Source organism: Epithele typhae, assembly GCF_022376455.1.
Source record: "Epithele typhae strain CBS 203.58 chromosome Unknown BXZ73scaffold_38, whole genome shotgun sequence".
Classification (NCBI taxonomy): domain Eukaryota; kingdom Fungi; phylum Basidiomycota; class Agaricomycetes; order Polyporales; family Epitheliaceae; genus Epithele; species Epithele typhae.
The window spans coordinates 168537-195423 of record NW_025954229.1 but is presented as its reverse complement, the minus strand read 5'-3'; the positions used below and the strand labels follow the sequence as shown (position 1 = coordinate 195423).

Sequence of the window (26887 nt, the reverse complement as noted above, 5' to 3'; positions counted from 1 at the left end):
GCGGGCGTATAGCGCCGCAGCTCTATCGCGTCCGGCGCGAATGAACCTGGTCGCAAGGGACAGAGGTGGGGGAGGAGGCGCAGGTTTCAACCACGCCGCGGGCCATAGCATGTCTGCAGTGAGCTGGGAGAGAGAGAGGTAGCCAAACGCGCTGGAAGCAGCATGGCCGGGGGCTGGTCGACGGACTGCGGTAGTTGCTTAGAGTTGGCGTCCACGAAGCCGCATGTTCATGGGCGCTCACGCACTTGAGCCTTCAGAGATTCGGCGCTTCAGCTTCGGCACTCTTCTGACTTGCATACATCGCCATTTTTAAGCAAACCACAAGACATGGAATTGAAGTGCGTGTAGTTTCTGTTGAAGAGAGTTACAAATCGTGACATCGACCTTCCCTTGACCCGTTTGTTCCCAGCCTGCCCAATCGTTCCTACCAAATCCTCCAACCCCGTGCATAGCCGCAACAGCCTCTTTTCCTCAAGCGGTCGCCTGGGGGTGTACGACGAGCTTCACCCCGCTGACCTGCTTCATCTTCACGCGCTCGAGCCCGCCCGGAACCCCAGCGAGGCCGCCCTCGAGGACCTCAACCGGGTTCGGCTACCACGCCCACGCCATCAGCCCTCCTTCTCCTCCAAAGCCGAGAGAGACGCGTCGACGCACCTTAACGTCCCCCGCCGCAAGCATCCCCGGCAGCGCCCCCAGCAGCTCCTCCACGACCGCCGCGTTCGTCGGGATCGCCAACAGGCCCCGCGCCATGTGCACCTTGACCGTCTTGCGCTCGCCCTCCCCGAGCGTGCCCGGGGGCGAGACGACGACGAGGTCCGCGCCGTCCGCGGCGAGCGCGTACCCGAGCGGGAGCGTCTCCGGGAGCGAGACCGCGTCGAAGGCGAGCGCGAAGCCCGCGGCGGGCGCGAGCGCGCGCGCGGCGGCCTCGAGGTCCGCGGCGGGGAGGGCGCGGTCGAGGACGTGCGTCGCGCCGAGCGCGGTGAGGTGCGCGGCGTGCGCGGGCGAGGCGGTCGCGACGATGGGGCTGAAGCCGGAGAGGCGGGCGAACTGGATGGCTGTGTGTGCGCGGGGGGAGGGGGGACTTGTTGAGCGACAGGTGCGGGGGAAAGAGCACAAGGGGGCGTACCGTATTGCCCGACCGAGGACGAGCCCCCGAGGACGACCGCGGCCTTGCCCGCGTACTTGCCGCGCCCGCCGGGGGTCCAGGGCGCGTCGAGCCTCGGCCCGGTGACGTTTTCGTCCTTGTTGTAGAGCACGAGCGCGGCGGTGGGGAGCGTGCACGGCATCGTGGCGCCGGCGTCGAACGAGACGCTGTCGGGGAGCTGCGCGCGGGCGTCGTCAGCGACTGGCGAGCTGAGGGAAAAGCGCGCGACTCGCTCACCTTGATGAGGAACTTGGCGGGCGTCGCGACGTACTGCGCGTAGGTCCCGTGGATCTCTTTCTTCATCATGTCAATAGTGCCCTGGACGGCGCTGAATGCTCGAAGTCAGCCAGGCGCCTCCCGTGCTCGGGGAGAATCTGAGCTCACACGCGGTCCCCGGCGCTGAACCCTTCGACGCCCTCGCCGATGGCGACAATCTCGCCAGCACCGTCGCACCCGATGACAGCGGGGAAGACTTCGATGAAGAGCCCGAACATCTGCATGGCGACGTCGATAGGGTTGAGCGCGGCCGCGGCGAGGCGCACGAGCACTTCCCCAGAGCCCAAGGTGGGGACTGGGAAGGGTTCGATGGAAAGGGCGCCGCCCTTGGAGGGGAGGAGGAGAGCCTTCTGGGTGGTGGGGATGGTGGTGGAGGACATTGTGTTGAGCGAGAGGGTGGTGTTTATCGAAGACGTTGGAAGTTGGCAGCGAAAGGAGGGATGAGTAGAGGATGGAGGTGTAGATCGGTATTTATGCACGGGGTGCGCGGCGAGAGGCGACCGGTGTGCAAGTGGTGGTTCAAGGTTGTGTGTCCCTGTTGGACGCAGCTCCGTGCGCCGCTGATTTGCCCCTCTCCCGGCAGTGGTTAGCGAACGCTTGTGCCGCAGTGGGCGACGGCGACCACAACCTTCCCCCAGACATACCCCGGGTTCGGGCTTACGAGGCGCCCTCGGATTGGAGGCAAGCCGAAAGGCCGACGTCGGGGACATCAGCATGTCCCGGCTGAATGAGCGAGATGTCAACTGCGGATGCCTCGGGACCTTTGGTGTTGTCGAGTCATTAACCGCTGAAGCAATGGAAGGTGCGCGTGCGTTGGCGTTGGGGCGGCCACCACCGATGGTTGAACCACCACCGACGGAATAACCACGAACGGCGATCCGCACTGGCGATGGGCGCCCTGAGCTTGTAGGGAAGGTGGAAGTTCTAGCGCAGACCACAGGGGTCTTGGCGGTTCGCTGCTCGGGGCCGCGCTGCAAATCGACTCACGACGAGTCATTGTGGGTCCAGGGCTGAGAACTCGACGTAGCCATGAGGCGAATAAGATCAATCTGAGACCGAAAACATGAGCTACCGCCGCGTTTGATGAGAGAGTAACCACTCACTGTGTGCCACATGCGGGGCCCAGCCACCCACGATCATCCCCGAGACCGGTTCCACCGACGTCGGGGTTAACCCCCTCGCGCACAACGGCCAATGTGCGCGCGCCCATTTCATTGACAGCCGTGTGAGGAGTGAAAGACCATTGCGTTGAGAGATCGCGAGCATTGTGAAACAAAGTCGTGGCTTGGGGAACGAATGAGGGACTGATGCAGTATGAATACAAATGGCGAAATATGTTGTACAACCCGAGGTTCCGTAAGATGGCGCATTACGCAGTCTTGCGTCAGGACTTGAGCCCGAATAACTTCTTGAAACGACTGCCTAATGTCGGGGTGGGAGAAACGATGGACTCAGGATCAAGCTTGTCCTTGTCTGCTTCAGCATCTTGACGGTGGCGACGCTTGTAATCCGAGGGTCGCTCAACGCCCTGCACCCCCTCTGCCCACATTCCTCGCCTTGCGTCCCTGCACGCGCATGGAGTCAGCGCGATCTCTATGAGCATGGACACAACGACGTACTGTGCTTCCTTCTCTGCGCGCTTGAACTTCTCGATCCCAGCTTCGCCGTACACCGCGCCGTGCTGCTCATACACTTCTGCCCAGCCAAGCCTGACCATCTCCAGTGAGAGCGACTTGCCGCTGCTGAGCCACGCGGGGACGAACGCGGACTTCACGAGGGGAACCGCAACCTAATCGCGGATTCTTTCGTCCATCGATGCACGATGCGGCACAAAACAAGACACTCACGATCCTCCCGTACTGGTCCTTCGCCAACAGCTCGCAGTAGATGAACTGCTTGTCGATCCTGGACTTCAGCCACTCCTGGGCCTCGGTGGCGTACTTCTGCGGTTGTTTGCCGAAGTGACCGAGCTAGGGTGTTGTTCCCGAAGGTGAGTGGACTGCATACACCGATCGAGACACACGCACCTCTGGCGCATCCGCCCCCGCCATGCGGACCGAGATGGTCTCCCCCGTCTTGAGCTCTGCACCAAACGGCCTCGGGTCACCCCACATCACTGCGTGCGCCGTCCCTCACACAAACGTACGGTCTGGGATGCGGCGGAACTTGAACGGCCACCTCCAGCCGATGCCGGGCGTGTGGTAGAGCCTGAAGCCGTCGGCGTCACCAACGCTGAGGGTAGCGGGGCGGGCAATATTAGTACCACCGACGCACACCTAGCCATAGTCACGGACGGACGCACCTGGTGACATACCCCTTGATCCTCAGCTTCCTCTTCACCATGTCCGGGGTGACCCATCCCGCGTTCCGTAGGCGGCGGAAGAATCGGGCGTGGATGTACCGTCCGCCCAGCGCCGACGCTCCGCCCAACGCAAACGAGCTTGCGATCAAGAGGGAGGGCGGGAGTTGCGAAGCTCGGGCGTAGAGACTGGTAGCGAGTGCGTTTGCTTCTTGTCGCCCCTTGCGCAGGGAATCGCTATCCCAAGGAAGAGTAGATGAGGCGGGAGGAGGGGACGGTGGTTTTGAGCCAGGAGTCCACGGAAGCCAAGGCATGGCGAAGGAGAGAGAAACGAGAGTAGCGTGGGGCACGATGTAGTAGACCAAAGACAAGCCGCATGTCCGTCCGCGAGGCGGCGCGTACCCCGGGCTGAGCCGCGCGACTTCGTCCATGGCGTCGGCAATTTCCTATTTGACTCTATACCTCCGTACATACTCCAGTGCGCTTACTCGTACAAGAACAACCCCGCTAGTCTACACGTTTACTGCTCGTACTTCTTCAAGAACCTCTCGATCTGCCCGACAACCTCCTCAGGCCGCTCCTGCTGCACCCAATGCCCCGCCCCGTCGACCAGCACCACGTCGTCCTCCTCCATCCGCGCGCACACCTCCCTCCGCATCCGCTCCAGCGCGCCCGGGCTCTGGTACGTCCCCCAGTCCCTCCGCCCCGCGACGAACATCGCCGGCATCTCCACCCGCGTCCCCCCGAACATCCGCAGCCCCCAGTCCTCGCCCCCGACCTCCGCGCCCATCGTCCGGTACCAGTTCAGCCCGCCCTGGAAGCCCGTCCGCCCGAACTCGCGCACGTACACGCCCAGCGCCGCCTCGTCGAGCCACCGCGCGCTCGCCACTTCCCCTGCCGTCGCCGGCGCGACGACCGCGGGCATGCCCACCCCGCGCGGCATCACGTAGTACGGCGGGAGCGCGGCGGCCGCCTCGAGGGTCAGCGGGAGCGGGCGCGGGTCGTCGCCCGCGTGGTCCGCGCTCTTCGCGTGGAAGTACGCGCGGAGGAACGCGCGGAGGCCCGCGGGGTCCCCGCGAACGTGCCGTGCATGTCCGCGTTCGCGCGGGGGGACGCGAAGTAGTGCGTGTAGTGCTCGCGGTCGATGCGTGCGAGCGCGGCGACGAGCGCCGCCGCGGGGGACGGGGACGGCGCGGCGGAGGCGAGGGGGAGGGCGGGGGCGCCCGGGAACGGCGCGCTCATGAAGACGGCGGTGCGGACGAGGTCCGGGCGGGCGAGGGCGACGACCCCAGCGACGACCGAGCCGAAGTCGTGGCCGACGACGCCGGCGGCGGCGGTGTGCCCGAGGGCGTAGGCGAGCGCGATGGCGTCGTGCGCGAGGTTGAGCAGGCGGTACGGGGTGAGGTCGTCGTCGTACTGGACCAGGACCGGTGCCGCCGGGTCTTGCAAGGCGCGGGGGAGGGTGCGGCCGTAGCCGCGCTGGTCGGGCGCGACGACGTGGTAGCCGAGGCGTGCGAGGGGCGCGAGGACGGCGCGCCAGGAGTAGGCGAGTTCGGGGAAGCCGTGGAGGAGGAGGAGGAGCGGGGCGGTCGGGTCCCCGGCTTCGAGGATGTGCATGTTCAGGTCGCGCACGGGGATGAGGCGCGAGGTTATGCCTTCTGCGAGCCCCGGCCAGTCGTCTTGGGAGGTCATGGTGGGTGTTCGAGGGCAAGTTGCAGAGCTGACCACCATCGGGCACAAGCTAGGGCGTGCGCCACGGGCTGTGCTGTGGGACGTTCCTGGGCTAGTACTTTGCTGGAATGGGGCGGCTTGGGATCATCGAGGTTTGTCCCGTGATTCACGTGTTTATTAGTACACCATATCCCACTCAAGTATTGAATAGATTTAAAATCATCTAGACGGTCGCTAAAATCTACATCGGCGTGCTTTAGAGCCTAGTAGTCAAATATAACACGTATGGATGAATGCTCCCATCGAGCGTGCACAGCGAGGCGCGCTCAATGCTCATCGTCCTCCCTCCGAGCGAAACTCGACCGTTGTCCACCCCACCTTGACTTCCTTGAACTGCAATACGTGAGACGGATGAAGGACTTTGAAGGAACTTCAAAGCATCTTGACACGGCCCTGGGGGGTGCACCACCACCACCTGTCGTCTTGTCCTTGCACACTCCAGTCGTCTGGAGGCTACGAAGCCCCGTTACCCTCGCGGCGTCCACAGCCGGATGGAGCGGCGGCGACAGAACCGGGAAAGGGGAGATCCACTTGTGGGATCTATGGGTTCGTCCACAGCTCTGTAGCATTCAAGTCTCGGGAGCGGACGCGGCGTGCAGCGGGCCCTTAGACGGCGGTGGGAGAAATGGATTGAATCTCCGTACCGACGGGTCTTGCAGGGTGGTCGCCGAGCCGCGACGGGGCGCGCCCCCCGCCCTGTGTCCAAGGAGCGCACCCCGAGATGAAGCAGCGGGGCGGGCGTTGGAGGGACGCATGGCCTCCCGGTACTGCGACGTTTGCGGAGGAGAGCGCGGGGGCCCCGCGGAGGGTGTCAAACCTTGCAAAAGTGGGTCAGCACACGGTCGTGGTGGTGGCGGAGCGCATGGGGGAGGTGCTCACCAGTCCGCCGGATGGCCCCACTGGAGGAGCGGCCGTATCTTCTTCGGCCCTGGCTGTAATTGTATGTCAAACGACCAACGGGTGGCCTGGCGCGGCGACGGTCAGACTAAAGAGAAGCAGTACGATAATGCTCGTATCACGCACCTCGACGGGATGTAGAGAGGGAGTGAGCAGTTTGTCTATCAGAGCACTCCGAGGGGAGTGCCGTCGTCGAACGCGATCATGCACCATGGTGGGATGATGGTCCCGAGAGTGTGGGCGGGGATGCGAGAAAGTTGTGGATGTGCGCCTGAGAGGTGTGCGTGTGCTGTGAGTGAGGCATCCCGGCTCTGCTTGTGCGTTTTATATACCTCGCGAGACCGTGCCACTGAAGTGCTGAAGCTGGCGTTCAGAGCGTGCGGCGCTGGCTTCGAGCTCTGTTCTCTTTGTTCAAACGCTGGGGTCAAGCCCCGATGCACCCCTGCAACTTGTCTGCATCAGTGGGCATGGCCGGCGTGGACGGGTGGCCTACGGCGTGGCCTACGTCGTGGCCGTGTTTTTGCTCTGACAACCCGTCGTGTGGACACCAAAGAGGTTCTGTGGCCGCCAGCAAAAACGCGCTCACGGGGTCGTAGCGCCGTCGCTCGGACTCTGTCGACGAAACTCGAGTCGTTGCACGCATTTGTGCTTCCGAGACTGGTTCCGCGAGACGGCCGACGACGGATTGTACCCATGGCATCGCGTGAAGATGAGTCCAGAGCGAGGGGACGCAGTGGGCGCGACTTCTGGAGCCCGGACAAAGCGCTCGCTTTAGGGCACGCTTACCCGGATTCAAGCGCCTCTCATCTAGGTCTGCGGCGCCCGGGCGCCGGCCCCTTCTTCAGTTTCACTGGGTCGGTGTTCAGTCAACGTCAACGTTCACGTTCGCCGCTTCCACCTCAGCACTCCAGCCGATGTTGCGCGCAGGTCGGGGCTCTCAATCCTGGCGGCCCACTTCAAGTACGAAATATGTACTGGTGCCACTCGCTCGAGCATCACGGAACCTGCAGTAGGAATGAATCGCCAGAAAACGCTCGCGCCGGCACCAACCTCATCATGAGCGGAAACTGGGCCTGGACTCCTCGGCGGTAGTAGAATAGCGGTTCACATTGAATGGAACGCCGAACGTACATAGCGCAAGGCACAAAGTGGATCGCGAGAACCGCTAGCCTGCTCCACCTTGTGCCGGCAGCACGCCTCGCGGTTCGCGCGCGCACTACACATCGCGTCACAGGCACGATCGTCCACCGCTGTGTGCTCGAGCGCTCACGTCCAGGGCGGACCCGGTCGACTTGGGAAATTTGAACGTTCTACGAGCTTCGGCTCGATTCGAATTCGATTCCGTGTTACTCTACGTAACGCTACCTGGTATGAACGACGATGCGGCAGAACGGGTCAGGTATCTGCAGACGCGATGGAGCAGCGTCTCTTCCAGAAGGCGCACGACCGAAAGACCTAACATTGTACTTAACTAGAGCAGTGGTTGGAATCCAGGTCTCAAAAAAAAGGGGTCAAAGTGTCTAGGTCTTGCAGCGCTGGCGCGGTTGACGCGCTCAGCTGGCGAACTTGGGCCGGAAGCGGTCCTTCCACGAGTACGTCGTCGCGCCGTCGTCGCGGCCGCGGCGCCGGCCGAAGCAGACGGTGCAGCCGCGAAGCAGAGCAGGAGGAAGGCGACGAACGTGAGCCAGAACCCTGCGTGCATGGCCAAACGAACGTCAGCGATCGGAAACGCAACAGAGCCGGACAGGAGGAATGGTCGCGGGTGGACATGAGAATGGAGTGATGGAAATTCGGCAGTGGAAGGGAGCACGCGAAATTGACGGGAGGGACGTACCGGCCGCGGTGTCGGTGTTGGCTGCGACCCGTCGAGCTTGCCCATCTCGTGCTTGACGAACACGAAGAGGCGATGTCGACCGCGAAGGCGATGAGCGTGAGCGTCGCGGCGAGGAAGGAGGTGAGAGACGCGAGGAGCGTCATCTTGACGTGCGCGGAGAGCGAGAGCAGGAACGCGATGAAGGTCACGCCCGTCGCTGAGGAAGTCGTCAGTCGTCAGTCGCGCGGTGTGAAACGAGAACGACACGCACCGACGGGGTGGATGGCGAGCCCCGCGTCCAGGACGGGGCAATAGTGATGAAGTCCTTCTTGTTGTTGTTGGCGAAGATGACGGTGTTGTATGCGTTGCTGGCGGAGCTGCAGACGGCGTTGCCGGTGTTCTCATACCAGCAGCCGGCCCTATGTGACTTGTCAGTGGGGGAGAGTGTATGCAATCGTAAACACTACCAAGTACCAAACTGGAGTACAGAGCGCGGCGGGACCCCTTTGTGAGCAAGCACCGTCGCGGTATGCATATGGTCCACTCACGCGTATCTCGTTCACCGCATTATCGTCGGCACCGACAACAGGGCTGCCGTCGGTGATATGGACCGAACAAAGTCGAGGGCGTTGATGAAGGGGAGGGAGACGGAGACGAGGAAGAGGAGGACGAAGGCGACGAAGAGGAATATGATGCCGGGGATATGGAACATTCGTGCAGAGAGCGCCATGGTGGTCGTGTGCTGGGGCGTAGGGGTCGTCTCGTCGCGTGAGCTATGGCGGGGGGAGGGCGGGTAGATCAGCTCGCGCCCGCGTCGGGCGAGAGATATGGGGGGAGGAGGAGGGGAGGAGGGGGCGTGGCGGAGGGGGCGCGAGGGCGAGGCGGCGGCGCGCTGGCCGTTTATGAGCGTGGCGGTCGAGCGAGCGTGGGGGCGGGGGGGACGTCGAGGATGCACGCACGCTCCACCCGCGACGTCCGTGCGCTCGCGCCTATGTATCGAATCGAACGAGCGAGGCGATCAAATTCCAAACTTGCGCTGATCCCGCCCCCGTCATCGCGCGTCCATCGGAAGCTTCGCGTGACGCAATGCCCCTGCCCCGCACGTGACACACGCGTCCTCGGCGATTCTTGTTGATTCCGGCCTTTGCCACGCCCGACACGCGTGCGCGCCAGCCAATCGCGGCGCGCCCCTCTTGCCCCCCGACCACGACCTCCGCCCACGCGCCTTCTCCACCCAGCCACTCTCCCCGTCCCGGTCTCGCGGAGAGTGTCCACAGAGCCGTCCGTCGCATCCCCGCACCATCCGAACGCGCTCCCCCTCAGCCGGTGCGTCCGCCCCTGGCCCGTGCACTCTGCCGGTCTGACCTCCTTTTTCTTCCTCGCTCGCTCGACCTTGTCCTTCTGCTGCGCATATCGCTGCTCTGACCCCCTGTCTCCCTCCCTCGGCCGCCATGCTCGCCTCTCAGACCTCGACGCCCGCCCCTTCGTCCCAGCCCGAGATGCCGCCCCAAAAGAAGACCGGTGGGAAGAGCAAGGGCAAGGCTGCCGCCGCTCCCCGCCCCCGCCGCGGCCCCGCAGCAGCGCACGCTCCAGACGCGCAGCGCCAAAGCCGGTCTCCAGGTGCGTTCTCCCTTGCACCCCCACACCCTCTCCTCGGGAGCTCAACGGCGCTGACGCGTCGCCGCGTCCCGTCCAGTTCCCCGTCGGCCGTATCCACCGCTACCTCAAGCAGCGCACGCAGAACAACGTCCGCATCGGCGCCAAGGCCGCGGTGTACACCTCCGCGATCCTCGAGTACTTGACCGCCGAGGTCCTCGAGCTTGCCGGTGCGTGTCGTCTTCGCTTTGCGCGGGACCCCTTTCTCTTTTCCCTCCTTGTCGTCAACTCCTTTCGTTGTCGCGCTCTGTGACTCGAACCTGACCGCGGTTGTCCCCGCACGCAGGCAACGCGTCCAAGGACCTCAAGGTGAAGCGCATCACCCCGCGCCATCTCCAGCTCGCCATCCGCGGCGACGAGGAGCTCGACACCCTCGTGCGCGCCACGATCGCCGGAGGAGGTACGTCCTGTCCCGCATGCACGACCCTTTACGCGTGACTCATGTGTTGCTCGTAGGTGTCCTGCCTTTCATCCACAAGACCCTTGTCGCGGGCAAAAAGAAGGGTGCCCAGCCGGAGCAGGTCTGAAGGCTGCTTGGTCCTGGCTGTCTGCGCGTTGCGCTATCTCATTGCGACAGTCCAGCTGTGCTTGCTTGGAGATCCGATAGATACTATGGGTTTGGCCGGTCGGTTTTATGTGCTTTTCGTGTGCTTCTGTACATTACGTTGTGTGTATGCAATACTGCTGACCGGTGATTATGCGCCTGCAAGAGGGTTTTGGACGATGAGGTGGACCAGCATCATTACAGCACGAAAGCACCACTGGCAAGCACAAATTTCCTTTCACTAGTCGAAAATATGATACACGGGGGCACTACACTGGTGATACAGGTATGGTCTTCTCGCCTCAGATTCAGTCATGCGCGGCGCGAGCCTGACCCTGAACCGCGCCTTCCCCCCAGTTTCGCGGAGCTCGCCGCGCTCGTGCATCTCCGGGTTCTTCGTCATTTTACCGGCGACCTGCATCAAGCGAATCAGCGTCCCGTCTCCGCAGAGTAGAACGCGCGCACGACGCACCTTCTCGGTCTTCCGACAATCTTGTCCATCATCCCCGCGCGGCCCATCGGGAGGTCCGACTCCCACCGACAGCGACGCCGCCTAGATGCACAAACATAAGCCTCGCGCCAACTCTCACCCAAAACGCGACTCACCAGCCTCGGTCGGGCGCACGCCCAACGGCCGCTCCTCGTCGTACGCCGAGTGCGTGTGCGCGTGCGCGTGCACGCTCTGCTGCTGCTGCTGCGCGTGCGGCTGGTACGGCTGTCGAGGTGGTGCGCGCCCGACGCCCCCGCCCCCGTCATCGCCGGCTGCCCCGGCGGCGGCGCGCGCGTGTAGTCGTCGTCCCCGAGCGTCGTCCCGCGCGTGCCCATGTACTCCTGGTCGCGAAAGTCCGTCCCGCCGAGCTGCGGCTGCTGCGCGCGGAAGCCGCCCGCGCCGAGCTGGTGCGGCTCCGCGTCGCCCGCGTGGTGCGGCTGGTGGGTGGAGGGGACGCGCGCGCCGGGGAGGGCGTCGGCGTCGTGGTGGAGGCGGTGGCCGCCGGTGGGCGCGGCGGCGAAGTCGGCGCCGCCGAGGTTGGCGCCGGACGAGGGCGGGTATGAGGTCGGGTGCTGGGACATGGTGTTGCGTCTGGTTGTGGGGTTGTGTGAGGGTGTGGGTGTAGGTGAATCCAGGGAGGGATGCGAGAGCGTGGGTGGGGGTGCAGGCGAAGGGCAGCCCCGCGCGGTCTTATACCCATCGGGGGGCGCACGGGGGACGGAGTGACGTCGGGGCGCGTCATGGGGAGCGCAGCGGACTGGGTCTGCGGACGTGCGCACGCGGGACAGAGTTGGAGACGCGGTGGCGGCGCCCAGCCGGGGCACGCGTCATAGCGGGGGCTCTGCGCCTCTGGGTCCGCAGAGGCTCCAGTGCATGTGCTCGATTTACTTGGGTTCCGAGCCGTGCCTAGAGGCGGACGAGTCCGACGAGACGCGGGTGTGCTTGATCTGAAGCCACTGTAAAAACGTCCGGTACGCCGTGGACAGCCGTCGCGGCAGAACGTCAATCTGCGCCGACAACCGCACTCAGATCTCGGTACTGCTTTCACAAAACCAAGCACAAAGTGATTGCAGATCTGACGTCTACGTACGCACAGCACACTTCAGGGGCGTAAGACAGTAGAGACCGCAGGTGCAGCACACAGCTCAAATACCGTCCACGCCCGCACACACCACCGCCAACACGCCTAGGGGGGCGTGCTCCGCACCCTGCGCGCGTCCGGAAACACCAAACGACGCTTCGCCGGGTTCCCCTCCTCCGCCTCGGGCGCCGTCGCGCGGCGCGTCCGCGGCCGCCCGACCGTCTGAGGGACGCCCCGAGCGGCTTCGTGGAGCAGAACTTCTCCGGGAGCTGGTCCGCCGCCGGCCGGTTGCAGCCGCCCAGTGCCGCGGCGGCGTGCGCACGCAGCGCTGGAGGACGTCCTGGAACCGGGCCGGGTCCTCGAACGCGCGCGCGGAGTGCTCTTGCTCGGGCGAGGGCGCGGGGACGCGGCCGCCGCGGCGCGTCGGGGCGGCGGGGGCGGCGGGGCGGTCGGCGGGGAGGTTCGCTCTGTTGGTCGAGAAGATCTCCTCGAGCTCGTCCGGGGGAGGGGACGAGTCGAGGCTGGACGGGCCCGCGGGGCTCGCGTCGAGCGCGGAGCTGAAGGAGCCTTCGAGGTCGTGCATCTTCCGTTGCTGCTCGTTCCAGCGCTTGACGTGGTAGAAGTCGCAGAGCGCGATGTGCAGCGCGCTGACGAGCCTGTCGAGGGGAGCGCCGAAGCCGAAGGAGTCCTTCTTGCTGAGGACTGTCCGGCCGAGTACGAGGCGTTCTTCTTGGCGGCGCCGCATGTGTACATCCCTCCCTCGACGGCATAGCAGTCGAAGAAGTCTCCAGCCAGTGGAAGACGTCCTCTGCCGTACCAAGGTTCGACTTGACGAAGCGAACCAGGTAGTAGAGGATGACGTAGAAGAACGACTCCAGGTCGTCTGAGAGCTCCGCGACTTTCCCGCTCTCTTCCAGCATGGCAATCGACATGAACTGCATAGTTCCCTAGAGAGTTCGTCAGTGAGAGGCGATACTAACCATCAGAAAAGAAATCACCGTTCGACCTGGCTGCGTCCACAATTTCATACCATCCGTTCTCTTCGCAAGCTCCCAGTCGGTGAGGAGTCCCACCCAGACCAAGAAACGGGATGTCACACCTCCACGCGAGGGTATATGATGATGTTGCCAGCGCTGATATCTCGATGCATGTGTTTCCGTTCTTGTGAGCGTCGTGATGCGCTATAGAGTGGTGAGGACGACGAACGATATGCGCAAGCGCATCGCACTCACCTGTGCTGGCGTCGAGCATGATCCTCACAAACTGGCGCGGACTCGTGAACGAATCCAGAGAAAAGCCGACCTCCTTGACCAAAGACGGTAGTGCCTGTGGCGCCGTAACGGGCAAGCGCTGTCGAAGTCAGGACCCAAGTCACGATCGGCGTCGAGGGGAGCGCCACGAGACTTGAAATCGCTAAGCTTCCTCTTGCTGGAGGCGACGTGATCGGAATCCTTGAGCAGAGAGGAAACCCCGCTCGCCGCAGAACCGCGGCCACGCAAGGGAGAAGAGGCGCAGGCCTCCGCGGCGTCCTCGAAGAGATCGTCGAGCTCCTCCTCGTGGCCCTTGGCCCAGAAGTCGTGAGTCCGGGTGCTTGGCCGTCGATGTCGCCGTGGCAGACCAGCGTCGGGATGTTCTTGACCTTCGCTGCGCGGAGTCCCTCGAGCGTGTCGCCCTCCTTCGCCAGCCCCTTGTAGTCCGGGCGCCACGTGTCCTTGAGCCACACGAAGAGGCCCGTCTTCGTGTCGTACCCAACGTAACCGCGAGTGAACCGCCCCGTAGCGCCACCAGCCGCGAACTCGGCTCGCCCGACGAGGATGGTCCTCTGGCCGCCATGCTCGTCGGAGACCGACAGCGCGTACCGCGGTCCCGTCCGGATTGACTCGCGAAACCGATCGCGGACGTAGGTGAAGGTGATGTCCCCTTCGAGGAGTTCGTCGTCCTTCAGCTTGCGCTCGGTGTGGTCAACGTCGGTGGCTTCGGTTGGCGACCTCGGTCATCTTGGTGAAGAGATCGTGACCCTCCCGGAGTCGTTCGGCGGTGGGGTCGAATCCGACGCCCTCGCCCCGCCCGTGACAGGCGAGGAAGGCGATACGCCGGAGTATGTTGCACGTCGTTTCCCACTGTTGGTAGTAGTCGAAGAGGGGGGTAATGACGACGCCAGAGTAGTCCCAGCGGGTGAACCGGATCTTGCGGCCGAGGACGAAGATGAAGAAGAGGAAGGTGCGATGCTGACGAGGAGCACCGACTCGACGTAATGGGCGATTTGCCCGCGGACCGTCTTGCGGGACCGCGCCTTGGCGTCGCCACCGCGCTCCCTATCGTCGAAGGGGTCCAAGAAGGCTTTGCCCTGCTTGAACTCGATGGGCACGACCTGGTCCGCCCAATGAGGTCGACTGTCGGTCGGAGTGTGGTCGGAGGGGTAGAGAGCGCCATCGATCTTCTGCCTGTTGTCTTCCCGGACGATCTTCGCCACGTTTGCGTCGTAATCGGGATCGTTCTCATCGGGGGGATCCGCCTCGTCCGCTTTCTTCTCGCTTGTCGCCATCGTCAGTCCCGGAACAAGTTCGGCGTCGTTGACCGCAGAAGCCTGGGAACACCCGGTGAGAAGATGCGCCGGCACACAGGTTGCGAGGTGAACGCTCACAAAACTCGCCACTATCCTGTCTTCTCGCTGGGATCCTGCGTCCGCGAGCTCCGCGAACGGGTTCGTGAGGGGCAAGGGTTGAAGGGCAGGGACGTCTGAGTCGGCAACGCCCAAGAATTCTGGATGAACTTTTCGGTCGACATGCTGATCGACTTGTTGGCCATGTCGCTGGAGAGCTTTTGCCGGTACTGCTTTGTGTCGTGTCTACCGGTATCGGCGGCGGAGGTGGAGGCGTGATGAGGGAGGATCGGGGTGCCTACTGAGAGGAGAGGGAGGCTGTTGTAAGATGCGCCATCTCGAGGGACGCTTTTTTTCATCGTGAACGGGGAGAGAACGGCACGTACCAGCGGGGCGACCTGCCAGAGGGATCTTATACCAATGGCGAGGCGGTCTGGGTGATCAGGTGGCTCAAAACGTGGCTGGAATGAAGGAAGCCAGGTATCACAAGGTGCGCTTGAGCGCGTCCCACACGAACAGCACCTGCACGAGTGCGTGTGGACAATGGCGACGATGTCGAACGTGGATCTGCAAGGGTGGTGAGCGCCAGGCGCCCGACCATGTTCGTCTTTTCGGCCATCACCGGGAGCCGCGGGGCGCCCACTGCACGCTGCAACCACGGGCTCGCGAGTCATCCTCCCCTTCTGTGTTTCACTGCGCACATACGGTCCGTGTTACTGCAGACAGGAAAGACCACATGAACGTCACAGCAGTGGCAGAGATGCCCTGGTCCTTTGTGGCGTAAAGGCTGTCAGATGCGGTGAACGCAAGAAGCCGTGGGCAACAGCTGCGCTTCAGCTTATCTATAATCCCATCCATCGACTCATTCCGTCCGCCTGCAGGAACTCTCGTTAACGCTGCAGGTAGCGCGTTCACAGCAAAGCAAGACACGACTGCATCCAGAACAGCGGGGGTGTTTATTGCAAGATTCCTGCTTATCTACGCTAGATTGTGCGGGGGTTTAGTGTCGACTATACAGTGCATAAGATACATGAGTGCGTGCATGACGTGCGTGTGTGTAAGTGAGGTCTAAGGTCAGGCGCGCGGCGCGCCCGCGGTAAGAGAGGCGATTAAAGCGGTGAGTGCGGCGAAAGCGTAGGATGCGACGATGGACAGTGAGGTGTGAAGATCCCATGAGCAAGCAGACGGACAGATGTAGCATGAACGACGGAGAGAGAGGGAGAAAGCAAGAACAGAAGAGGAGGAGGAGCGTGCGCGGGCAAGTAGGAGTCGATCGGGCTCACGAGAAGAAGTACTGGGACTCCTTGATCGAGCCGACGTCGAACTGGCCCTTTTCCGGGAGCGGGGGGATCAAGTCATTGAGGTCGATGAACGCGTTGTTGAACTTGTCGCTCTCAACGCCGGCGAGATCGCTGAGGTTGGGGCTGTTCTTCCGCCTTGGCTTCCTCTTCTTAGGCTTCTCCACCTCGGCGTCGATATTTGCGTCCTCGGCTCCGGCGTCCTCGTCCCCTGCGTCATTTGCGGCCGCAGCCTCCTCGACCGCAGTACGACGCTCAAGATCCACGGCTTCCAGACCGTACCGTTGGCGCAGTTCGGGGGACATCGACTTGATGTAGGACACGGGGAGCGAGGAGATCGGCACCTTGTGAGTCGCGTAGCGTGACTTCCACTGCAGTGCGATAGTCAACGGATGGTTGCTACTACAGACGAAAAGACGCGCTTACCTCCTCCGCGAGCCGCTCGAGGATGCCGGACGAGTGCAGCGAGATGAACGTGTCTCGGATAAGGGCCGACATATTGTCAATGTCGCACGCGTGCGTCCAATATGAGTCGTGCACGGACGCGAATTCGATGCCCTTCTCCGCGCACGCGAGCGCGGTGAGCATCATGTGTGTCGCGTCGAGCGAGTGGATGAAGTTGGGTGGGAACGCTGCCGCCTGCTTCGTCGAGTTCACGACCGAGCTCATGTTCGGGTCCGCGATGTACACCGTCTGCATTTTGGTGAGCACCTGCCGCTTGCGGAGCGCACGGTACGGCTGCACGATTGGCAGCCCGAGCGCAGTCGTCCATGCCACGCAGGTCATCTGGTCTTGTTTCCACTCGGCGGTCTTGTCCGTCTTCAGTTTCTCGAGACGGTCCTCGGGGATCGACTTCGCGATCATACGCGCACTCATCGTCAACCAACTCTGGATGTCTTTAGCGCCCTTGAACAAGTTGCCGATGGACCCGAGCACGAGCTTCGCCAGGTACGACGACGCGTCCCAAACGAGCTCGGCGGGAATGTCTCCACGGGCCTCGAGCTGACGCTCGATCTGCTCGCGTGCACCGACAAACGTGACGCCGTAAACGGTAGTCATGACCTGCCCATCACTCGTCAGCTTCGTATGCTCACATGAGGAGCGGGAGCCAACACACCGTCTGTTTGACGACTTTCCTGGTGATCTTCCCCTGCAGGAGCTTCGCGATCTCGGAACCCCGTTCGATATCCTTGTCCATCTGGTCCTCCACCATACGCGCGACGTACGTGTACACGTCCGACGGGCGGTCTCCGGCGGCTAGGTTCACCTGCGCAGCACCCTCTGGGTCGCCGCCAAGCGCGGCATAGTGCTGTAGCCCGTTGCAAGTCCCGTCCTGATGCACAGGAAGCGCGCAGACGTAGTCTTCGGGCACGGGCGACCGCATCGCTTTGGCGACCTCCATACACGTCGAGAGGCACTGCCACGGGTCGTCCGCTTTCCTCCACCACTGCTTGCCGTCGAGTGGATGGTCTGCGCTGTCGAAGACGTCTTCCAAGTGCTCGTGGACGAACGCGACACGCTCGTCGAAGCTGGCCTTGTCGTATCCGAAAACGTTGGCGAGATGGACCTTGAGCCACCGAAGACCACGCTCGCCGAGCCGCTTCCCCTTCTCGAACAGAAGCAGACCACGGCAGAGATCGTCTCCGAGGTGGTTCAGGTGCGGAGGCATGGGATATGCGCGGCCACGGAAGTCGAGATTGTGAGGCTGGTAGAAGGTGTCGCCCAGAAACTGCCCACGAAGGTCAGCACGTCACACTAGCTCAGCGTATACCAAGCACACTCACTGCTCGCGCGATCTCGACCTTGTAGTTGATACTACACCGATCGGAGTGGTTCTCTGCCACATTCTGCTGCCATCTCTTCATACGTCTCTGATGGACGGTCCTGGCAGACTGGTCGACCTCGTAATTTGCAGGGGGCTCCGGCATGGGCTCGTCCGGGATGGCAGGAGGGATTTTTTCGAACCGTTCGCCTGAGTTCCATACCTGGAGCACGATGTTGAAGACGTCCTTGTTGATCCGCCAAGGAGTGCCGCCTAGTGCGTCCAGTGCGATGTATATGTACTCCATCCGACCGTCCTCAGCCGCGGCTTGCACATAGTTGGCTTGTTCGCGGGAGTCCTTGAAGCGCATGATGTACGAGCGACTTTCGAGGTAACCGCCAACATTGGGAGCCGTCCAAGGCTTAGGTTTGGTCACCATGGGCAAGTATCGAGGATGAAGCGAATCCGCGACAGGTTCAGTCGCCATACGGGCGGCCACGGCGGGATTGAACTTCAATATCCCAAGTTTCTGACCTCGAACGTACTCGTACGTGTGGTAGAACGCAGGGTGTTCCTCGGTGCTGTCCGATACTGCTCAGCCCACGACCCACAAGAAAATGTGATGACACTCACCAAGTCTCTCCTGTCCTGGAATCCTTGGCGGTCCTCTGGACGGTAGCGACATCCATGAGCGAGTCTAGAAGGAAGCTGCCGAGCTTGATGCGGACTATCGCTGTCCATTCCGACGACCAGTCCTCCGACTCCTCGTTGTACTGACGCACTTGCATCCGGCGCGTGTAGAGGTCCTGGTAACCCTGGGTTGAAAACAAGTTTCCCCTCACTGGGCTCGCACTCGCAACAACGACCGGGATAGCGCTCTTCTTCGCGATCTCAGCCTTGTACTCCATCTCAATGGCGCGCCCAATATGAAGCAGCGCGCGCGCGGTTTTCATGCCGTCTTGTACGCCACCCGTGTTGTACAGTTGCATGATCTCGAGGATCGTGATGAGCGACAGCTTTTCCGCAGAGATAAGCCTCAGAAACGGGGAGAGTGACCCCTCTTCCGCCTTGTGCGACCGCTTTGTCTTCGCTCTCATCTTCGCTGCGGTGAATGTCAACGGCATGAGACACGGCAGAGGATGCGCCTACACTCACCAAGGACGCGCTCCTCTACGACGAGATTGTCGATTTCGCCCTTGAGACGTTCCCGGAGTTTCTGGTGCCACTCCCACATCCATGTCCGAAGGTCGTTACGATTGAGACCCTGCTGCAAGCCCAGACCCCCCAACGTTTCCGCCTGGTGCTTCATGCGCTCCGCAGCGATGCTGTACGTAGACTGTTCCAGCATGCGCTGTCGAGTCGCGGCGTCGGTGGCCAAGACTCGTCGGGCGAGTATAGTCTGACTGAGGTGGCGACGGAGGATGTTGATATTGAACGGCACTTCGCTTTGAGGCAATGGTTCTTCGGACACGACCTGTGATATCGACCCGTCCGGATTGCGCGCCACCTTGATCTTCGAAGGCACCTGTTATAGCCCGCTGTCAGTTCACGGCCGCAATATCCTTGCAGGAAGACATGCAAGAACTGGATGCGCGCACGAACGCAGGGTGACGCTCACCTTTCTTGTAACGGGAATGACGTCCGGCACATTCTCCCGAGGGTCTTCATACTGCTTGCCCAACTCCTGCGCCAGACCCAGCTCCGAGATCACGGCGGAATGGCCCTTCTCCACGGCCGCCCTCGACAAGGCCGTGATCGCCTCCTGCGCCTCCTCGTTGTCCACGAACACGCGGTCCGACACCACCAGCGTCGGCGCGATCCGACGCGCGAGGAAAGCGTCCATCAGACTGCCTGGGTCTGGGAGTTCGTCTTCAGAACGCCGTCGCCGCGGCCCTGCGCGCTGGTCGCAGACCCATGCCCGGAGCATGGTGGCGTACGTGTGCGGAGTGGGGACGATCTTGCTCGCACCGCTTTTCTCCATCTCCAGGTAGAGGGCGCGGGCGTCCGCGAGCCAGTTTTCGACATTGAACTGGTCGCGCTTGATCGCCATCTCGACGTACGCGCCGAGAAGGCGGTTGTACACCGCGGAATTGAGGATCGCGGCACCGGTGGTGCTCGACTGGAGGCGTTCGAAGATGGCTTTCGCGCGGGGGACGTCGGTATACTCGCTCAGACAGGCGTCGATGATCGCGACCGAGTGCTGAGTATCACCGTCCGGATAGAGTTCTGGGTGGACACCTGGCTCGACAGACGGGTTTGGAAGGACGGTGTAGGATGGGCGGGTTTTGAGGAATGCATCGAGGTCGCGATGTAGGTCCGCCGAGGAAGCAGTGGAGGGAACAGCAGAGGGAGAAGGGAGGTAGGCAGGATACTCGGGTGGGGGAGTAGACGAGGCCGAAAACACTTCCGCGGGAGCATTGAGCCTTTGACTGGGGGTCGAGTAGAGACGAGCCGGTCGAGGAAGGCTCTGTCGAGTGTACGAGGCCGCCCTGGTGGCTACGTTTCGACGGGAAAGCGGAATCATCTCCTAGACAGAAGAATGAGAACCAGAGAACAGCGAGGTGCTTGTGAGACAGAGGTGAACCAATGAAGATCCCCTCGTCGCCGGCGTTAGAAAGGGAGGGGGGAGGAAGGCAAGAGGTAGTGAGCACGCATACAACGACAGCGAAAAAGCCAGCGTCATTCAGTATTTGCTCGAAACAAATACATCCACGTGGTTTTTCTCACGTGATCTAAGGACGGGCGCAGGATGCAGACTTCACAAATGGAGTGCATATGAGTTCTCAATTCCATCGAATCCTAGCTTAGATCCCACATCGAGAAAGGGACAAGGTATATTTTGTGAGTTAACTAAGACGGGACAAGATGGGTGTGTAGAGGGACGTAAACGGCACGACGAGGCAGATGCTGCGGTCGAGACATGCATATATCATGTACTTATCATGGGCGAGAGTGCGAGTTCCACGGGATGGGTCGGCAGGATATACGGACACAGGAACGAACCAGACACAGTATACAACTCGACGAACGGGCGTGCGCAGGGACCAACCAGGGGAATACGCGAATCGTCGAACCAAAACTTGTAAAGAGGATTGGGGTGGAGCAGCAGAGCGAGGGCGGGAAAAGGTCAGGAATGGACGAGGCGACTATTCGGGAAGTGGTAGATTAAGGAATAGCCCAGGGTAGTACGCAACGCGACCAGGACCGAGGAAAGCAGGTGATGGCGAGGATTGAAAACGTCGATGTCATGTCGTGCCGCGCCTAGGTACGTGGCAGGCGGTGTCGTGCATTCGGGAAGTTTGTCGTAGCAGTGTGCTCATCGTGGGAGATCGGCACGCCTAGAACGCAGTCAGCATGAAGTCACAGAACAACTTAAGACGAACGTACTGTCTAAGGTTGTCATACAAGAACTTGTAGCTCCGGAGGTTGCCCTTCAAGCGGCGGATATCCAAGCTATACGTGTCGTCTAGACGATCAAGGCGCGTGAGCTCCACGGAGAAGCGAACTTCGTCGCCAGCATCTTGGGTAGTCTCGCCGTAGATAGCTTCCATCGCGATAGGGGAGGCAACTTCGCCTGGAGTAACGGCACCAACGAGCACTGCGTCGGAACCCGGCTCGGACTCGGTCGAGGGAGATGCCTGGTGGATTGGGCTGGTCGAAACTTGCGACGACTGGCGGCGCATAAGCAGGCCGCGAAGCATGCCACCCGTCGACGACCCGAAGGACGACTGCGACGGCAACGGTAGTCCGCGCTTGTCCACCTTTGGACACATGTTAGCTATCACCCGATGTATTACTCAAACAGACTCACCCCGTTCGATGCTGCAGAGCCCACGATCGTGAACGCGGCAAGGCTGCCGGGACCACTGCTGAGCCCCAGGCCCGCACGTTTCCTCTTGGGTCGCACGCAGCGGTACTTGTACTCCGTCTCCGTGCTGATGTCGATGCCCATACCCTCGAGCACGATCCGCACCTTCTTCATGACCTCCGGAGGTGACCCGTTCGTGATCGTCGTTTGATCCACCGCACCGTGGTGGATACGCAAGTTCACACGCCCGCCGCCGATCTGCTTGAGCACCCGGTCGGTGAAGCTGTTGTGCTGGGCAAACGATGCGTCCGACGGCGTCGCGGTGAGTGGGAGGGGTGAGCGGGTCTTCTCCGAGGCAGCTCCGGGGGTCGACAGGAACTGCGCCACATTGGTATTGATGGCTGCTGGAGCGGGACCTGCGGTGGGCACGACGGGAGCGTCGGCCGCTGGTTCTTCTGACTTGTCCATCTCGACGTCGGATATGTCCCCACCGCGGCCCTTGCTCTTGGAGCGGAACCATTGCATGACCTTGCTGGCCTTGACGGTCGAAGCCGGGATTGGGACGCGTTTGCTGCTCCAGGTGTTCGATGCGTAACCCTCCTCGCCGGAGCGCAGGGGCTGCGGAGTGGCTGGGGGCGCCATTTCGCCCTTGGGAGGCACCGTCGGTCCTGCGAGTGACACGTCCGGCTTCTCCTTCATCGGCGTCTCTGAGCCCTTGTTCTTGGGGCGCACCTTGATGGAGCTGCGGATCGGGGCGACCATGACCGTGAGGGTGTTGCGGCGCGAGGACTTCTTTCCATTGACAGTGCCACCAGGACTGAGCAACGAACCATCCGCAGACGTGTCGGCGGTCGACGCTGTGCCGACCTGTACGCTTGAGGGTCGCTTCGACAGTGTCGACGACGAATCCTTGACAGATTTGTGACTTGAAGGTGAGCGCGACACAATGCCGTGCGTCGAGCCATCTCCAGACCCAGTGCTGAACATCTTAACGATGCCGATCTTGTCAATAGAAAGCCCTTTGCGGTGCCGGCCTTTGGAAGACCCTGACCCTGTTGATCCAGCAGGGCTGCCGTTCTGTGCGGTCGCCATCTTGTCCTCCTGCGCGACCGCGGGCGTGACAGGTGGCGCAGTAACCTCAATTGCGACCGGCGGTACGTTGACGATATGAGCGGGGGACGCGTAGGGAGCTTCCGAGGGCACACGGGTGGATCCGGTGGGCGTACCCGGGAGGGGTTTCTGGGTCACCCGTGGGTCGAGGTCGAGCGACTGCTTCTTCTTGTGAGACGTGCCGCCATTCACCTGTGGTCGTTCTCGGGGAGGCTCCGGCTTCGACTCCGATTCACCATACTCAACCTGGATGGTATGGCGGTTCGGTACCTTGGAGCGAGACTTTGTCGACTCCGGAGAGGTTGTCTTGACGGGAGCGTAAGACGTCGGTGGAGGGACCGAGGACTTGACTGGCTCTGCAAGCCTCTCGCCGTTCATGGCCGATGCCTCCGCTGGAAGGGAGATCGAGGGTACCTCTGCGGAGGGCGAAGGGGCGAAGGGGTCGTCCTCCAGCCCAATCGGGTTGGATGTGGGTAGAACGATCGCCGAGTTGACCCCGCGTCTTGCGCTCGCGGGGGCTGACGTCTCATATAGGAACTCCGGTTGGGCGGAAGGCTGAGCGTACCTCTGATCACGGTGACCTCTCGAGCTCGACGGAGACGTAGGAGACGTGTATCCTTCCACCCGGGCGCTCTGGCTGCGAGCCATCTTGTTTGAAGATGGAGACTCCGACGGGGCCGTTGTTTTCATCTGGCGCTGGTATGCGAGCCTCTTCTGGTGATGCTGTTCGATAGCGGTACGCTCCAACTCCGAGACGGTCTTGTTGAATGTATGTGCGTAAGGAGAAAGCCATTTGTGGGCCATGATGCTGGGGAGATCTGCACGACGGCCTGGATCGGGGACAAGCATGATGGAGAGGAGGTCACGAGCATCTTCAGAGATGTAGTCTGGGAAGGATAGCGGAGTGTTGACGATATACTTGTACAGCAGGTTGATGTTGTCGCCATCGGGGTTGGCCGGGTCGTCATCGAAGGGTAGGTATCCCGCGAGCATGGCGTAGAGAATGACACCGCACGACCAGATATCGACAGCCGAACCAACGTAGAGGCCATCGGAGATGACCAGTTCTGGGGCGGCGTAGCATGGGGAACCACAGCTGGTCTGCATGAGGTCGTCAGAGCGGTGCTCGAACCGGTTGGCAAAGCCGAAGTCGGTGATAATGACATTGCGGTGGCGGTCGAGAAGCAGGTTCTCGAGCTTGAGATCGCGGTGGACAATTTTCTTTTGATGAATGTACCAGACGCCGGAAATGAGCTGTGAGAATAGCTTGCATGCGTCGCGTTCTCGGAGGTACCGGTGGGCGAGGATGTGGTCGAAAAGCTCGCCGCCAGACGCATATTCAAGGATGATACCGATGTACTTGTCGGTCTCGATCACATCGTACAACCGTACGATGTTCGGGTGCTTGAGGGACTGTCGTGCACAGTTACACGACGGACAAGAATGAACTGAGTATGAGACGCACTCGAAGGACCTCGATCTCCCGTTCAACCTTCGACATTCGCACCGATGAGTCGATGTTGCCACGACGGATGAGCTTCACCGCGACCTCTTCGCCCCATTGCATGTGTAAACCAAGCTTGACCTTCCCGAACTCTCCTTCACCTAGCGTCTGGAGAAGCAGGTAGGGACCGAACTTGGGAATCGTCCTTCGAGGGTGCGCGGTGGCATATTCAAGAGCGGCGGGGTGGGAGTAGATATCTCTGTATCCCTGTTGTTGGGGCTCTTCCTGTGGCTGGGACGTGACGACGCTGTGGGAGGCCCGTTTTCGGCTGGCGGACTGCGACACCGACGTGCTGGTGGGTTGTACCGAGACTGGACGCGCACCGTGTTGCCGTGAGGGACCCGGTTGCAGTCCCTCGGCAGGGACTTGTAGACTGGAGAAGGGATCCATGGAGGGCGGGAAGGCGGGTGTATGCGGTCTGCAGGACACGAGCAGCCAAGTTGAACGGGCGATGTGGGGAAAAGGGAGAGCGCTGACAGACGTACTATTAAGCGGCCTGATCCTCCTGCCGGCGGCAATCCAGGCGATGGGGAGAGTGGGTGGGGAAGGGCAAGAGGGAGATGAGGGTCGGAATCAAATGGCGGCGCGCGTGTTGAAGCTGGAACGTGTCCTGACTAAGCAAGCGAGAAGAGCAATGTGCCTCTAGCGGGCCTCCAGAGTGCTGATGTCGAGTGCGGTGCCCACGAACGTGTTGTTTTGTAGCAGATGGCGGAAGGGACGAAAGCAAGGTCGACGCCGACCACGACGACCACAACCGTGTTATTACCACGTGGCAAATATTGCGGCCTTAGAACCGGCCCTCGGGCGCTCGATCCTACTTAACTTACGTAGTTGTGAGCAGCACTGGCGAGACCGTCAACAGTTCATTGTTTTTTCTCTTTGCCTTCGCTACATACATGTATTGCAAGGGCAGTCGGCCACACAACAGCACCTGTGCATCCGTCATACGGTGCGGCCACCAATCATATCAAGGAGTGCGTGCTAGCAACCGATCGACTTGACACCATGAAACACCAAGCCCCTCCCTTGACTCTGCTCACAAACCCAGCTCTTGTCGACTGTTCAGCAAGCGACCTTCCATGCCACCCTCGACCATGACTACAGTCCCGGACACATGTCCGGAGACAGTGGAAGAGGACAGAATGGCGATCTGGTTGGCCACGTCCTCTGGTTCCGCCACCTTCTTCAACGGCATCCTGTACAATCCCGCCATCAGCCCATGGCCACAGATCGCGAGGCGTTTTGGGCAGCTCCACGCGCCACACGGAGGACTCACGTCGCGAGTGCCTGATACACTATATCCGGGTTTTTGAGCGACTCCTCCGCCATCGGCGTCCTGACCCACCCTGCCGGCGCCGATGGCCACCATGAGTCCGCTGAACCATTGGACAGAGCGTGCACGAACCTGGGGCCACGACGTTCACGCGTCCTTTCGGGGCGATCTTGACGATCTCATTCTTCAGGCTAAGGCACAGGCCATACATCATCGCTGCCCGCACATACGATCAGCGAACGAGCTCACACATGATACCAGAGAACTCACCGCTCTTGGTCGCCGCATAATCCGCATGGCCGGCTTCCCCATATTTCCCGCCGTGCTCCCGATGAGCACGACCGCCGCCCGCTCGCGCGCGCCTCCGACGCGCCCTTTAGCCCGCGGAGGTACGCGCGGACGACGAGGAACGACGAGGTCAGGTTGGTCGGAACGTGCTCTCCCACTGTGCGAGTGGCATTTCCGCGAGCGGAACGTTCCGCGCCTCATACACCGCGTGGTTCACGACGACGACCTGCACAGGCCCGAACGCCGATGGAGCGTCCGCGAAGAGCCGGCCGGCGTCGGCTTCGAGCGCAAGGTTCGCCTGCGCGGCGCGCACGCGCTCGCCGCCGAACTCGGCGAGGAGGGGCTCGAGCGGGGCGCGTTTGGAGTGGTAGTGCGCCGTCACGCGGGCGCCGAGCTCTGCGGGGAGATAGGATGATCGGTCGTGGTGCTCCGGAAGAATGAAGAACAAACACCCACTCAAGAACGTGCGGACAGTCGCGAGACCGATTCCTCCGCTGGCTCCTATCGTGGCGGGTGGATCAGCCTTGATTAAGGCGCATCCGAATGCGCTTTACCTGTGACTAAAACATGAACATTGTCGAGCCCCAGATCCATAGTAGATGTGGTGTCGATGGTCGTGGAAGAGCCTTGAGCACAATGTGCGCCTGGCAGTGCCACCGACCCTGGTACATAGCTAGTGGGAATCGCGATTCCATATATAACCCGGGACGTATATAGTACATAGCTACAGAGAAGTTGTTCGGTTGGTGTGAGATGTAGGATAACACAGACGATGAGTCCCGGTGAATGCGGTCATTCTAAGTAAGGCGTTGCGCAGAGGATGTGTGAATACGGCCGTCAGCCCCAGGTATCACGATGATCAGCTATCAAATCTGTAATACGGGGACAGAATAAGACTATGTAGTGCGTGGATGATGTGCATCGATCCCGATGCGGAGAGAACCATGCGAAGCTGTGTGTAGAGAACATTACGGATGCAGGATTGGGACGAGGTGAGATCTTCGTTAGGGTCGTGAAGAGGTAACGCAAACCGGAAACTAGACGACGGAGATGAATGCAGCAGGGGCAGAGCGGTCCAAAGAGATGCTGTTGATACAAGAGAATCCGAGCGGATAGCGAAAACTGGACAATGCGTGGACTGGACGATGGAGGACTTGCGTTGCAGGTGGATATCGGAACATGATGCAGGAGGAGGCGAAGTGCAGGGTGTAGAGTGGTGACAGAGAATATTGAGGACCAATCAAGATGTGCGCGAAGTCCAAATATGCAAGTGAGATGCGAGATGCGATTGAGATGGAAGTGTCCGGCACG

General features: G+C 61.5%; 9 protein-coding genes across 9 annotated transcripts; 1 reads left to right on the top strand and 8 right to left on the bottom strand.

Moving 5' to 3' along the window:
- Window positions 1-471: 471 nt before the first annotated feature.
- Window positions 472-1800, bottom strand: BXZ73DRAFT_91079 (GroES-like protein; the record flags this gene model as incomplete). Its single annotated transcript, XM_048025850.1, has 5 exons — window positions 472-591; window positions 655-1055; window positions 1127-1322; window positions 1382-1472; window positions 1529-1800. The coding sequence occupies 5 exons, from the start codon at window positions 1798-1800 to the stop codon at window positions 472-474; spliced, it is 1080 nt and encodes a 359-aa protein (XP_047876043.1).
- Window positions 1801-2804: 1004 nt separating this feature from the next.
- BXZ73DRAFT_49911 (SNase-domain-containing protein) lies at window positions 2805-4033 on the bottom strand (the record flags this gene model as incomplete). The annotated part of the gene is made up of 6 exons (XM_048020340.1): window positions 2805-2985; window positions 3040-3209; window positions 3268-3390; window positions 3448-3501; window positions 3559-3652; window positions 3723-4033. 6 exons carry the CDS (start codon window positions 4031-4033, stop codon window positions 2805-2807), a joined length of 933 nt encoding a protein of 310 aa, XP_047876042.1.
- Window positions 4034-4239: 206 nt separating this feature from the next.
- Window positions 4240-5411, bottom strand: BXZ73DRAFT_91077 (alpha/beta-hydrolase; the record flags this gene model as incomplete). Its single annotated transcript, XM_048025849.1, has 2 exons — window positions 4240-4741; window positions 4801-5411. The coding sequence occupies 2 exons, from the start codon at window positions 5409-5411 to the stop codon at window positions 4240-4242; spliced, it is 1113 nt and encodes a 370-aa protein (XP_047876041.1).
- Window positions 5412-7900: 2489 nt separating this feature from the next.
- Window positions 7901-8890, bottom strand: BXZ73DRAFT_103182 (uncharacterized protein; the record flags this gene model as incomplete). The annotated part of the gene is made up of 4 exons (XM_048015499.1): window positions 7901-8039; window positions 8182-8377; window positions 8428-8579; window positions 8745-8890. 4 exons carry the CDS (start codon window positions 8888-8890, stop codon window positions 7901-7903), a joined length of 633 nt encoding a protein of 210 aa, XP_047876040.1.
- Window positions 8891-9611: 721 nt separating this feature from the next.
- BXZ73DRAFT_103181 (histone-fold-containing protein) lies at window positions 9612-10343 on the top strand (the record flags this gene model as incomplete). The annotated part of the gene is made up of 4 exons (XM_048015498.1): window positions 9612-9681; window positions 9762-9986; window positions 10103-10216; window positions 10273-10343. The coding sequence occupies 4 exons, from the start codon at window positions 9612-9614 to the stop codon at window positions 10341-10343; spliced, it is 480 nt and encodes a 159-aa protein (XP_047876039.1).
- A 258-nt stretch (window positions 10344-10601) lies between these two features.
- On the bottom strand, window positions 10602-11431 carry BXZ73DRAFT_103180 (uncharacterized protein; the record flags this gene model as incomplete). The annotated part of the gene is made up of 3 exons (XM_048015497.1): window positions 10602-10775; window positions 10833-10913; window positions 10967-11431. The coding sequence occupies 3 exons, from the start codon at window positions 11429-11431 to the stop codon at window positions 10602-10604; spliced, it is 720 nt and encodes a 239-aa protein (XP_047876038.1).
- A 4381-nt stretch (window positions 11432-15812) lies between these two features.
- BXZ73DRAFT_49832 (DNA/RNA polymerase) lies at window positions 15813-20117 on the bottom strand (the record flags this gene model as incomplete). Its single annotated transcript, XM_048020330.1, has 7 exons — window positions 15813-16202; window positions 16258-16893; window positions 16949-17560; window positions 17616-18174; window positions 18227-18683; window positions 18743-19106; window positions 19206-20117. 7 exons carry the CDS (start codon window positions 20115-20117, stop codon window positions 15813-15815), a joined length of 3930 nt encoding a protein of 1309 aa, XP_047876037.1.
- Window positions 20118-20931: 814 nt separating this feature from the next.
- On the bottom strand, window positions 20932-24405 carry BXZ73DRAFT_49865 (Pkinase-domain-containing protein; the record flags this gene model as incomplete). The annotated part of the gene is made up of 3 exons (XM_048020334.1): window positions 20932-21354; window positions 21405-23924; window positions 23977-24405. 3 exons carry the CDS (start codon window positions 24403-24405, stop codon window positions 20932-20934), a joined length of 3372 nt encoding a protein of 1123 aa, XP_047876036.1.
- A 646-nt stretch (window positions 24406-25051) lies between these two features.
- Window positions 25052-26170, bottom strand: BXZ73DRAFT_91074 (NAD(P)-binding protein; the record flags this gene model as incomplete). Its single annotated transcript, XM_048025848.1, has 7 exons — window positions 25052-25211; window positions 25292-25361; window positions 25421-25504; window positions 25559-25662; window positions 25723-25972; window positions 26033-26077; window positions 26131-26170. The coding sequence occupies 7 exons, from the start codon at window positions 26168-26170 to the stop codon at window positions 25052-25054; spliced, it is 753 nt and encodes a 250-aa protein (XP_047876035.1).
- Window positions 26171-26887: the final 717 nt, after the last annotated feature.